This window comes from Portunus trituberculatus, chromosome 3 (assembly GCF_017591435.1).
Source record: "Portunus trituberculatus isolate SZX2019 chromosome 3, ASM1759143v1, whole genome shotgun sequence".
Classification (NCBI taxonomy): Eukaryota; Metazoa; Arthropoda; class Malacostraca; order Decapoda; family Portunidae; genus Portunus; species Portunus trituberculatus.
In genome coordinates, this window is record NC_059257.1 from 5,192,997 (window position 1) to 5,206,869 (window position 13,873).

Sequence of the window (13,873 nt, forward strand, 5' to 3'; positions counted from 1 at the left end):
CCTTCAGCCAGAGAGCGAAGTAGGAGTTGATGCCTGGGGACACAGCCTTCATGAAAAGAGCTAGACTGATGAATAAGAGACAGCCACCACCACCACCACTACCACTACTAAGCCTTACCAACTTCTATATGGATGTCTTCAGACTTATAGGACATGATGTGGCTGTCTTCGCTGTCCTGTATCAACTCGGGCCTCGCCAGCAGACACGCCCCCATGGAGGAGGCCTTCTCGCTGGGGAAGATGTCAGGGATGAATGCGTTGGACCTCATGCACATGTGGCCTTCCGAATTTTCTATGCCCACCACCACCACGCCTTCGCCTGTGAATACACGAGGACGGAAGGAATGAAAGTGTTCTCTACCAAGAGAAAGAATATAGTTATAGAGTGGACGAGAGAGAGAGAGAAAGATAGAGACAGACAAACAGACAGAGGAACGAGGCAACAAACATCCACGCTCTGGAAAATAAACAAATAAAACATAACGAAGAATATCAGCGTTGCCGCAGCTCCTGCAGCAGCACCGTCACTGATCACAGGTGCACCACTGGCCAGCAGGTTAGGTAAACTGCAGGCTTGCAGATGACTATAAGAGCAACGGATGGGCATTCTTTGACAACTGGGACCTCTTCTACGGCAAGGACGCTTTGTGTGCCAGGGATGGAGTGCGTTTGTCACGCCAAAGAGTTGAACACTTGAGCGGAAGTTAAATGCAATCCAACGCTTTTTTTCATTAGCAAAGAGGTAGAAAGTCTTTGTAAGAACCATAGGGAAGACAAAATGTTAAATCTGAAGGCGAGGAATAGCTTAGTGTTTATTACACAAACTGTTAAAGTATTTTGAATAACATAAATTTGCTTAGACTTAGAGGAACGGCGTGTGTTGAAAATGTTGATACAATAACGTTAACAGAAACATGCCAGGAAAAGTATTTGATCCGGAGGCTAGAACTGATGGCCATACACTGTTTCAAGGATAAGGAAAACAAGACACGGGGAGGAGCAGCGCTGTACGTTAGACACACATTGCAATGTTGCTTTAACAGTAGAATTAAGATAGATAGCAAAACAGTCCTTACGGGTGGTTATAATGGAGGGATCGCTATCAGTGGTAATGGATTTAGTGTTCAGGCCACCGAATGCTACAAAGGAAATCAATTACTCACTATGGGAGGAAATAAATAGAGCAGCCCGGTACAGTCAGGTATGTGTGGTGGGCCATTTCAGTTGTAGAGATATTGATTGGAGTTGGAGGGCAACAGTGAAACAGGAATTTCTTAACCTCTTCAATACTGAGATGCATTTTTACCTTGGTTTTTGTGTATGATTAGATGATTTTATTTGCATTAGGAAGGGTTTTTGGAGGTCAGAAGATTAATGGCCAGAGTCTTCGCTATTTCACTTCACTATGCTCATACAGGGACTGCCACGTGTAGATCTGTTTGTGTCTTGCAACTTCTCTGTTTCTCATGTTCTAATGGAGGAGGACGAGCAAACTGACGGCACTTCATTTTCTTTTCACTGAAGAGAGAGGAATTGTAACAGGTGTGCTTTTGAGGGTTTGCTGTCTGCTGCTGCTGTTTGGAATTGTGTGGGGCCTTTATAGATATATTTCAGGGAATACAATCTTACCTGTGGAAGTGCCCATGGCCAGCACACAGGTGAGGCAAAGGAGGAGAGGAACAGGTGAGCTAAGGTACCTCGCCATATCTCGACCAGTCTCTTACTAACTGACAGCGCTTAGTTAGTATAGTGCCGAGTGGTTTGCGTGTTTCTCCTTGTCCGTATAAGTGGATCGTACAAATGATGGTGTTAGGAAGCAAATCACCCAATGTGAATCCGTAATTCGGTGTTTTGGATATGTATCAGTGTTGTTGCGCCACGAAAACTCCTTGCACTGGTGAAAATAGAAGAAGAACGCTCGGTAATGCAGTTTTGGTGGTCGTTGCTACCGTCAAGGTCTAAAGAAGGTTGTTGTGACTGTTTCTGGAGAGTGGGCAAGAATTTTTAAGGTGTTTTTATGGTTTTTAAAGGGTTTTCAAGGTTTTCAAAGGAGTTTCTTCGTTTTCAAGGATGTTTTCCAAGTTATTTTAAAGTGTTTTCATGGTTTTCAAAAGATGTTTTCAAGGGTTTCAAAGGATTTTCAAAGTTTTCAAAGTGGTTTACCAGATGGGTTTTCCGAAGCGCTTTTAAAGGTATAGTGAATGGTTTTCCAGAAAGTGCACAACATCAATGACGAAGGCGAAAACACATGGAATGATGATGGGAAATAAGAAATAATTGACCACGGATTCTACAAAATGAAAAGAAAAAAAATGTGACACACGAGCACGATTTGGTGAAAGAAGAAAGACGAATGAATAAGGAAAAAAATAAAAATAAAAATCTGCTGAAAAGTAAACAAAACTGAATGCGAAAGATGACAAAAGGAGAAAAAAGTGAAGGTTTTGACGTGAAAAATACAAATAATAAAATAGGAAAATAGGAAATCAATGAAAAGATGAAATAGACGAAAGTGGACGCATAGCAAATTAATGATGAGAGAAGAAGACGAAGACGGAAGGTAAATTACAGGTGAGATGATTAAAGATATGCAGATGTTATCAAGTGATTGCATAATTCCCGTACACACACACACACACACACACACACACACACACACACACACACACACACACACACACACACACACACACACACACACACACACACACACACGATCCGCCGGAGGGTATTGGAGCGCCCGCCACCACCTTTAATGGGCTCAGATGTTGCGCCACATTGCTGCTCTAGTGGTGGTGGTGGTGGTGGTGGTAGTAGTAGTGGTAATGGTGGTGGTGGTGGTGGTGGTGGTATCGTAAAGTACAGGTGTTTTTGACAGGTGTGTTTGTTTCTTTTTTCTTTTTTTAATCTTTTTGTCTTTTTTTCATATATTTTTTTTCCCTTGGTGTCATGTACTTTTTTTTTTGGTCTTATTTTATTGATCGACTTGTTTATTTGCTTCTTTATTTAATAAGTTAACCTAACCTAACCTAACCCAGTGAATTCTAACCTAACAACCAAGCTTAATTTAACTTAACCTAACCTAACCAAACCTACCATAACTTAATTTACACCTAACCTAACCTAACCTAACTTAACCTAACCTAACCAAACCTAACCTAACCTATCCTACCATAACTTAATTTACACCTAACCTAACCTTAACCAATCCAAACTTCCTGACCTGACTCATTCAAGAGGGAGGTTTCAAGACATTTCTCCCTGTCCTTTGGCTGATTCTATCTGCTCTTTAAGGGGACTGGCATCTGAGTGGGCCTTTTTCTTTATATTCTTGTTGTCCTGGCCAGTCCTTCTCTCTTACATAAAGAATCTAATCTCAGACTTCACACAACTCTGCCCTTCCTTCACGAGGCGCTCTTGGCATCTCTCTCTCTCTCTCTCTCTCTCTCTCTCTCTCTCTCTCTCTCTCTCTCTCTCTCTCTCTCTCTCTCTCTCTCTCTCTCTCTCTCTCTCTCTCCCCCAGCTTCGTGCGCCTCTCTGACCCCGAACATCTTCACTCCGGGGCGGGAAGATGACCAGGAATAATGAGCGGGAAGGGTGACCTGGCTTGCTGCGTGACCTCTTCCCCCCTCTCTCCCCTCATACCCCTCTCACTCACTCCCGCCCCCTCACTGGCCAGGGTCACGAGTGCAGCGCGGCGGTATAAAGGCGTGCGGGCGTGCTTGATGGACACAGCGCCTCCACCTCCACCGCTGCACACCACGCACTCCTCCACACTCACGCCCTCCACCATGAGGCTCACGCTCCACCTCCTCCTGCCCGCCGGTAATACTTCCACACCTTCACTCACTCCTCCACCTCCACCTCCTCCACCTCCTCCTTCTACTCTTCCATCTCTCCACTCCTCATTGCTTTAGTAACTCCACTCTCACATACACACTTCCTAGTCTTCTCTACTCTCTACTCTATACTCTATACTCTCTCTCTCTCTCTCTCTCTCTCTCTCTCTCTCTCTCTCTCTCTCTCTCTCTCTCTCTCTCTCTCTCTCTCTCTCTCTCTCTCTCTCTCTCTCTCTCTCTCTCTCTCTCTCCTCTCTCTCTCTCTCTCTCTCTCTCTGTGTGTGTGTGTGTGTGTGTGTGTAAGGGCTGGTGCAGGGAGCCATCAGGCCTGCACGCGGCAGTGTCTGAAGGAAGCACGCCTGGCCCCTTCCACCCAACACCCACACCCACATCCACACCCACACCCACATCCACACTCACACTCACACTCACGCTCACACTCACAGATGCCACCCACACAACCACCCTCTCTCCCTCTACCACTCAGTCAGTCTCCAGCAGTCACTCAGCACCAGTCAGTCATCAGTCATTCAGTCCTCAGCGGTCAATCAGCCAGTTAATCCAGTGAGAGTCAGCTAGTCAGTCAGTCTCCAGCAGTCAGTCAGTCCAATGAGTGAGTGAGTCAGTGTGTGAGTCAGTGAATAAGTCCAGTGAGTGAGTGAGTCAGTGTGTGAGTCAGTGAATAAGTCCAGTGAGTGAGTGAGTCAGTGAGTAAGTCAGTGAGTGAGTGAGTCAGTCAGTGAGTTAATCCAGTGAGTCTGAGTCAGTGAGTGAGTAAGTCAGTGAGTGACTGAGTCAGTCAGCCGCCTCCCTAACGCCCAGCTCTCCTCAGCCCTGCTGGCTGCCGTGGCCGCCGACAAGGGCTTCGGCGGCGGCAACGGCCCCGCCACCAGCTACTCAGCGCCCTCCGCCAACGGCAACGGCTTCGGCGGCGCCAACGGCAACGGTTACGGCAACGGCAACGGCAACGGCAACGGCAACGGGTTTGGCGGCAACGGTCCCTCCAACACCTACTCGGCGCCCTCCGCCAACGGCTTCGGCAACGGTAACGGCAACGGCTTCGGCGGCGCCCCCAGCAACACTTACGGCCCGCCCGGCGGCGGCTACGGGTACGAGGACCCCCTGGCCGCAGTGGGCGACAACATCCCGGGGGGCGGCGAGCCCGGCGTGGACTACCCTGTGCTAGCCGCCGTGCCCGACACTGGCTTCTCGTGCGACGCGCAGACCGTGCCCGGCTACTACGCTGACGCGGCTCCCGAAGCGGGCTGCCAGGTGTTCCACATCTGCCAGGACCGGCCCTCGGGGCGCCGCCAGCAGGACTCCTTCCTGTGTCCCAACGGCACCGTGTTCAACCAACAGTACTTCGTGTGTGACTGGTGGTACAACTTCGACTGTAGCCTCGCCGAGAGCCTCTACTCCGTCAACGAGGAGGTGCTGCAGGCCGCGCTGGCCGCGCAGGGCCAGGGCCAGGGCGCCTACGCCTACCCCGCGCCCAACGGCGCCACCGGAGGACTGGGCCTGGGCGGCGCCGCCGGCTACGGCAACGGCGGAGCTAGGAACGGTAACGGCGCCAGGAACGGCGGCGCTAACGGTTATGGCAACGGCGGCGCCAGGAACGGCAACGGCAATAACGGCGCCAACGGCGGCGGCAGGAACGGCAATGGTGCTCCCTCCACCTCCTACGGCACCCCCTCCAACGGCAACGGTAGAAATGGCAACGGCGCCAACGGGTACAGCAACGGCAACGGCGCTCCCTCCACCTCCTACGGCACCCCCTCCAACGGCAACGGTAGGAATGGCAACGGTGCCAACGGGTACAGCAACGGCGCTCCTTCCACTTCCTACGGCACCCCTTCCAATGGTAATGGCAGCGGCAGGAATGGTAACGGCGCGCCCTCCACTTCTTACGGCACTCCTTCCAACGGTAATGGCAACGGCAGGAACGGCAACGGCGCCAACGGCTACAGCAACGGTACGCCCTCCACCTCTTACGGCACCCCCTTCTAAGATGTCCCGGCCCCTTCCCCGCTGATCCCCACCCTGCCCTGTGTACATAGCACCCTACGCGAGCCTGGCGCCCCTCGCGATCTATTTAATAAAGCTTGGTGAATTTACACCTCTTTGTCTCTCACCTGGGGGAGGAGGAGGAGGAGGAGAAGGAGAAGGAGGAGGAGGAAAAAGAAGAGGAGGAGGAGGAGGAGGAATACAAGTACAAAGAAAAGCTAAAGATGAGGAGGAAAGGAGAAAAAAGAAAAGAAGGATGATAGATTGTAGCAAACACGTTGAGCGGAAAAAACACCACCACCACCACCACTACCACTACTATTATAATTGGGGCGAGGGGGCGCTCTGGTGCGGAGTGTGTGGTGATGAGGCGCTGAGAGTGACGATCAGGTGTTAAGTAATGTGGGAGAAACATGCGAAGGAGACATTCTGATGTACTATGTTAATACACATCTGTAAGTCACGCTTTTGACACCGCTGCTCTGGTATTGGGTTGGGGTGGAGGAGGTTGTGGGGTTTAGTGGAGGTTGCGTGGGTGTTCAAGTGGGGTTTTGGGTCTGTTAGGGTGTCAGTGCTTGGTTGGGGTTTGATACGGACAAGTAGTCTTTAACCCCTTCAGTACTGGGACACGTTTTCACCTTTAGATTAGTGTATGATTAGACCATTTTATTGACATTAGGAAAGGTCTGTAAAGGTCTAAAATTAATGGCCACAGTCTTCACTATTTTTAATCCCCACATGAGTTTCTGAAGCTGTATAAAGTCACCAAATAGTAAGCAGAAGGAATATAAATACGCGTCATTGTACTGAAGGTGTTAAGAAAGAAAAAAGAAAGGATTTTGGAGAGAACGGAGATGAGGATGGAGAGATGATGGCTGGCATTTCACTGTTAGAAAGGAGACAAAGTGAAGAAAAAGAAGAATGTGTGGAATATGTAAAGGAGAAGGCAGGAGAAGCGCAACTAAGACATTTTGGACAAGAGAAGACAGGAGAAGAGGACGAAGCAGTGAAAGCAGCAATGAAGGCGGAGGTTAGGGGGAGAAGGAGTGTTGGGAGACCAAGAATAAGATAAAGAGACGTAAGAAGGAGTGACATGAACGAGCTGGGCGTTCACGATGACGTGGTACAGTGGAACCATGCGTGCTTTTAGAATCCTGTCAATGGTCCGAGTGTAGGTTGGGCTTTCTCACTCGGGGCAACGATTTCCTAGCGGGTGGGCTTTGAGGTAGGAGGTACCCCCAAAATTTCCCCTTTAGTTCATAGATTCCCGTGAAAAGCCCACATGGTATAAAGAAAAAAGAAAGAAAACAGAAAAAGAAGGGTGACTCGAGCGGCTCACCTTGCAATACAGTGAAGATGGACAAGTCTTCTCTATTTTAATCAACCACACGAGTTTCTGAATCTGTGTAAAATCACTAGATAGCCAGCAGAATGAGTATGGGAGCGCGTCATGGTGCAGGAGTTAATTAGGCAGTGAGGCAGGCGAACTCACCCACAATTCCGAGCAAGCTGTGGGTGACTCTCAAGGCAGTTCTGGTGAGGGAATTCTCTCTCTCTTTCTCGCCATTGGTTTATATTAGAAGCAGTCAAACTTTCACGAAACCTGTAACGAGGAATGCTGAAACTATAAATGAACTTAGAGACAAAGCAAGAGGCAAGACATTTTAACCCTTTCCCTGCTATTCGAGACAAATAACCCCTTCAATACTGGGATACATTTTCATCTTGAGATTTGTGTGAGATTAGACCATTTTATTGACATTAGGAAGGGTCTGTGAGGTTAGAATTTTAATGGCTTGAGTCTTCACTATTTTAATCACACATATGAGTTTCTGAAGTTGTAAAAAATCACCAAATGATACAGAAAGTGATATGGAAACACGTCATGGTACTTAAGGTGTTAACAATGAATGAAAAGATAGAAATAAAAATGAATTACGTGATATCTAAAGTCCAAAGAGAAGTGGCGGCTGTAAAGTAAATAAAAATGGTCTGAATCCTTAGTAAATATAGCAAAGGAGGACCGGATACCACTTAAAGGATTCAAACTCAGTAGGTCAGAAATAAAATGTTAGCCTTAGTGTGGGAAAACATTGGCTTTTCCTCTTCTTCCTCCTCTTTCTCTTCTTCCTCTTCCTCCTCTTCCTCTTCTCCCTCCTCTTCCTCCTCTTCCTATTCTTCCTCTTCCTCTTCTTCCTCCTCTTCCCTTTCTTCCCCTTCTTCCTCCTTTCCTTTTCTTCCTCCTCCTTTTCCTCCTTTATCTCCTTATCTGTCGAGAGAGAGCACGCCAGTACAACCCCAGAGAGAGAGAGAGAGAGAGAGAGAGAGAGAGAGAGTGAGTGAGTGAGTGAGTGAGTGTGTTTGGCAAGGTGTATGACGCAGGTATGATTGAAGGGTTGCAATATACAATATACATGACAACTTGTGTGTGGCAACTGTTACTCTGTCGACAACCACCGCCACGCTCCAGCTCAGACCAAAAAGTAGTAGTTGTAGTAGTAGTAGTAGTAGTAGTAGTAGTAGTAGTAGTAGTATAGTAGTTTATTGAGAAAAAAACGAGATATCAAATGAATTACAGGAACGTTTTAGTTTAACTTTAATAAAAAAAAAGAATGAAAAAACCGTAGAAAGGTAATAGATAAACCCAACCCAAGGAGAACAAGAACACCACACACACACACACACACACACACACACACACACACACACACCTATTTCTATTCATAAGAGCATCGTGGGCACGGGTTAGCCTTGACAGCAGCGGCAGCAAGCGTGACCCTTCGTGAATGCCCACTGGCGCCCTACTGACCTGCCCGCCAGTGTGCCCGCGCCGCTTGGGTGTAAATCGAGAGTGTGGTCAGCGCTGCGTCCCGTCCAGGTGTTGCGAGAAGTGAGAGGGTGTAGGCGCCATATTCAGAAATGGTAGGAAGAATGGTAGGAGAGAAAGAAGGAGGGAGGGAGGAAAGGAAAGGAAGATACAAATTAGTTAAGAGGAGAGAGGGGAGGAAAGAGAGCGTCTTATTAAAAAACGCTTCCCTCTCAAACCGCCACCATTTTCAAAGACTACAGAGACCATTAGTCAAGTTCTAAAGAATATTTGTCCTGTTGGTAATGCAGAAACCTTGTTAATATGTCACTATAATTACAGAAACACTCTTAAAACTTATCACTTCAACTGAACTCCTTTGTAAAGAGTATTTGTCCTGTTGGTAATGCAGGAAACTTGTTAACATGTCACTAGAATCATAGAAACATCCTTAAAAACCCGTTTCACTTCAACTAGAGCCTTTTGTAAAGAGTATTTGTTCTGTTGGTAATGTAGGAAACTTATTAACATGTCACTAGAGTGAAAACCTGTGTGACTTCAACTAGAGCCCTTTGAAAAGAGTATTTGTCCTGTTGATAATGCAGAAAACTTGTTAACATGTCGCTAGAATCATAGAAACATCCTTTAAAAACACCGTGTCACTTCAAATAGAGCCCTTTGAAAATAGTGAAAGTGCTGTGAGCCGTGGAAGTGTTTCAGAATATAGGCCTTGGTGTGTTGGTGTGTTGGTGTGTTGGTTTCCCTGTGTTCCCTCAGGTATGCTCACGGTTCCCCAGCATCGCCTCTTAAGTAATACATGAGATTTGACTAACTTTCTGGATGAGCGTCGCCTCTTAACCCCTTCAGTACCAGGACCATTTTTCATATTCATTCTGCTTACTACATGGCGATTTTACACAGCTTCAGAAACTCGTGTGGGGATTAAAGTAGTGAAGGGTCTGGCCATTAACCTTCTGACCTCCATAGACCCTTTCTAATGTCAATAAAATCGTCTAATCATACCCAAAACTCAAGGTGAAAATGGGTCTCAGTATTGAAGGGGTTAACCTCTTCACGCATTTTTTACTTATATATTTTGGGATATTATTAAACGATTTTGCTGACATTAGAAAGGGTCTATGGAGGTCAGAAGATTAATGGCTAGACCCTTCACTATTTCAATCCCCACATGAGTTTCTGAAGCTGTGTAAAATCACCATGTAGTAGGAAACAGAATGAATATCTAAACGGGTAATGGTAATGAAGGGATTAGTTAAGAGACGAAAGATTTGAATGACTTTCTTTCTTTTGTCTTTGTCTTTTGTTAGCGTCGCCTTTCAACTAATAGACGAAAGATTTGATTTCATTTTTATTATTGTCAGCCTTTCAGTATTAGACGAAAGATTTTAATAACCTTTTTTTTTCTTTTCTTTGTCTTTTATTTTCTTTGTCTTTTCTTTGTCTTTTCTTTTCTTTTCTTTTCTTTTCTTTGTCTTTTTCGTAATAGACGAGATATTTAAATGACTTTTTTCTCCTCCGTCCTTTTTTTATTACCGTTGCATTTTAACTAATAGACGAGAAATTTTACTAGTTTTTTTGTTATCGTTGCCTTTTAAGTAGTAGATTTGATTAGGTAACTTTTTTCTTTATTATCGTTGCCTTTTAAATAAGAGATGGAAGATTTAACTAACTTTTCTCTCTAATCTTTGTTGGAAGAGACACAAGAGAAAGAGAAGTCAGTTTTGTCTGGGCGCCACAACTGTTCTTTGAGTTCAGCACGACACAGCGTTTTGGAATGTTTGTACAAGCCCATTGAAGATAAACCATTTGTCCGCCAGTGAGTAGAGACACTAGAGAGAAGTTAATTTGTCTACGTCGATCTTTTTTTTATTCTTACCACAAAAATGCGTCTTAGAATGTATGTACTTGTATATTTATTTAGTTAGAGAGTGACTACTGAGTCTAAGCCAGATGGTGGAAAACTCGGAAGATTAAAGGGTGCAGTGTAACCATGCTTGCTTTGGGGTCCGAGGGGTCTCCAAGCGCACGGGTTCGAATCCTGTCCACGGTCCGAGTGTAAGTAGGGCTTCCTCACTCGGGGCAGCTGTTTCCTAGCGGGTGGGCTTTGAGATAGGAGGTACCCCAAAAAGTACCCCCTTTAGCCCATAAATTCCCGTGAAAAGCCCACATGGTATAAATAAAAAAGTTAAGTCGTTGCACACGTAGACGCAACATCCGTCCACCTTTGGAACGAAAATGAGAATAGAGAAAGTAGGAGGGAACAGAGAAGGGGCTACTGTCAGTTGCCTCAGACAGCTGTGTTTCAGTGAGGAAAAGATGAGGAGGTTTAGTAGAAGAGAGGTGGTGTTCTACAGATTGAAAATTAGATCTAAGACCGCGAATGTTGCGAATGTGCTCCAGTATTGAAGGGTTTAAAGTAAAGGAAATGTTCGCCAGTGAAAGGGTCAAGATATTTAAAGCCATATTATGAAACACTTAACGTTGCTCCTCCACCACTTTCACTGGGCTTTAGTTGTGTTGCTCGGGTTTTCCAAGTGTTTCCTCTTACGGTTCTAGTGATAGAGGAGCAAAATTTCTGTATTATCAACACAAGAAACGCTTTTAAAGATTGCAGATGATGCCAAAGATTTTTCCAAGAGTGTTTTTAAGATTCTACAGACAGGTTACCATGATTTCTATATTATTAAGATGAGAAACACTCTTGAGGACCTGGCTAACCATCTCTGTGGCCTTTGAAAACAGTCGTGGTGAGAGAGTAAAGGGTCTTCAAGTGTGTTTTCAAGGTTCTAGTGGCAAATTACCAAGATTTGTTCAATTGTGGTGAGTGAGCAAAGAATGTCTGAATACTGGCTGAATACTGGCATGTATCTCAAATCGCCTTTCTGTTTTAAGTTCTCTAAACCGGTAACTGCTTAATCGGACAGTGTAGAATTTCCAGAATGAGTGAAGTAACGTTTGTGGTGACTGAGACGAGGATATGTGGGTAAAGATGTGATGCATTTGTTTACAGAAGAGGATTATTTCTGGGTAAAGATATAATGCCTTTGTTTACAGTTGTTTTATATACTGTGAAGTCTGCCTAGGAAATTAATGAACTTACCTAACCTAACCTAACTTAACCTTACCTTACCTTTCCTTACCTACCTGATCTAACCTAACCTTACCTTACCTTACCTTACCTAACCTAACTTAACAGGACCAAACCTAACTTTATTATTCTATAACTCTTTTATGTAAGAGAGAGAGAGAGAGAGAGAGAGAGAGAGAGAGAGAGAGAGATTGGATGAAAGCAACAAAACTATAAAGAAAAAAGGCCCACTCAGTCGCCAGTCCCCTTACAGAGCCGAAAGAATTAGCCAAAGGAGAGGGACAGTGGAACCATGCGTGCTTTGGGGTCCGAGGGGTCTCCAAGCGCATGGGTTCGAATCCTGTCCACGGTCCGAGTGTAGGTTGGGCTTTCTCACTCGGGGCAAGGGTTTCCTAGCGGGTGGGCTTTGAGATAGGAGGTACCACTAAAAGTATCCCCTTTAACCCAGAAATTCCCGTGAAAAGCCCACATGGTATAAAGAAAAATGTCTTGAAACTCCCTTCTTCAATTTGATCCATTTAGTCTTTCTGGCTGATGATGATGATGCCTTTTTTTTTTTTTCTTTTTCTTTAATCGTGACGTACAAGAAAGTAAGCAGCTGTGAAACTTAGGGAAACACAATCACACGAAGCTTACATGTGAGAAAGAAGACAAAAATGAGATAAGTGAGAGAGAGGGAGAGAGAGAAGACCGGTGAAGAAGAGGAAGAGTGAGAGACAGATAAAGAGAGAGAAAAGACAATAGTTAGTAGTGCTATTATGTTATTTGTGATCTTGAGTTATTTTTCTCTTTATTCTCGAAGGAAATATGCAAAAAAAAAAAAAAAAAAGTAAGTTAATCTGGATGTCTTATTATTTTTTTTTTTTTTACCTCTTTCACTCACTCACTCACTCACTCACTCACTCACTCACTCACTCACGTTCATTATAATCTTAATGTTTTTTTCTAATTAATTTTACTTCTCTTCTTCTCCTTCTCCTTCTTCTTCTTCTCCTTCTCCTTCTCCTTCTCCTCCTCCTCCTCCTCCTCCTCCTCCTCCTCCTCCTCCTCCTCCTCCTCCTCCTCCTCCTCCTCCTCGTAACATAACTATCGAGAAAGAAAGACATGTATAACTGTATGATTTATTTATAATTTTACTGTCAAATATATGTTCTCTACAAGGAGGAGGAGGAGGAGGAGGAAGTGGAAGAGGAAGAAGAAGTGCAAGAGGTAAAGGAGGGAAGGAAGAGGAAGAGGAATAGTAGTTGTAAGAGTAATGAAGGAGTCTGAAGAGGAGGAAGAGGAAGAGGAAGAGGGAGAAGAATAGGAAGATGATGATAGGAAGGTGATATGAGTTACAGAGAGAGAGAGAGAGAGAGAGAGAGAGAGAGAGACAAAATATGCATACAGTTTTTAAAGAGTCAATTTGTAGTCATAAATACAAAAAAATCAATAAAGAAAAAACGAAGATTGGAGAAATAGATTATAATGAAAATAAATAACACACGCGAACTACAAAAAAAACAATGAAAAGAAAATGTATAAGCCGAAAAAAGCAAGAATATGAAACTTGAAGGTGAAAAAAATCAATATATTAATTCATACAGGTAAAAGGACAGGTAGTCTAGCCACGCATCTAATTAGCAGGAAGGTGTGTCTTGTACCATGGAGGCTTCAGGTGTGGGCGACGTGCTGGGGTTGTGGTTGTGGGGGTTAGAGGGGTGGGGAATGGGTTTTTTGTTATTGGGGTTATCTTGGGGGTTGGGGACATGGGTTAGAACGAGAGGGAACGAATGGGGTTAAAAATAGGCCTAGTTGGGGGTTTGTTGGGGTTTGTTGGGGTTATCGCGGGTGTGCTGGGGTCAGTGATCACTGTGGTGGGGAAGGGGTGGTAGAGGGGGAGCAGTTTAGACTGGGGCGCCGTAAGAGGTGGAGGGCGCGCCGCTGCCATAACCGTTGGCGCCGTTGCCGTTGGAGGGCGTGCCGTAGGAGGTGGAGGGGGCGCCGCTGCCGTTGCTGTATCCGTTGCTGCCTCCGTTGCCGTTGGAAGGAGTGCCGTAAGAAGTGGAGGGCGCGCCGTTACCGTTCCTGCCGCTGCCGTTACCGTTGGAAGGGGTGCCGTAGGAAGTGGAGGGA

General features: G+C 45.4%; 2 protein-coding genes across 2 annotated transcripts in view; one reads left to right on the forward strand and one right to left on the reverse strand.

Moving 5' to 3' along the window:
- The first annotated feature begins 3,684 nt into the window (after window positions 1-3,684).
- LOC123508966 (glycine, alanine and asparagine-rich protein-like) lies at window positions 3,685-5,953 on the forward strand. Its single transcript, XM_045263052.1, has 2 exons — window positions 3,685-3,825; window positions 4,672-5,953. Exons 1-2 carry the CDS (start codon window positions 3,726-3,728, stop codon window positions 5,844-5,846), a joined length of 1,275 nt encoding a protein of 424 aa, XP_045118987.1. The 5' UTR covers window positions 3,685-3,725; the 3' UTR covers window positions 5,847-5,953.
- A 6,914-nt stretch (window positions 5,954-12,867) lies between these two features.
- LOC123507748 (pro-resilin-like) overlaps window positions 12,868-13,873 on the reverse strand; it is a 2,898-nt gene continuing 1,892 nt past the window's right edge. Inside the window, exon 4 of the mRNA XM_045260922.1 lies at window positions 12,868-13,873. This exon is cut by the window's right edge and continues 162 nt beyond it. Coding sequence (XP_045116857.1) covers window positions 13,645-13,873 — 229 coding nt within the window. The 3' untranslated portion in view covers window positions 12,868-13,644.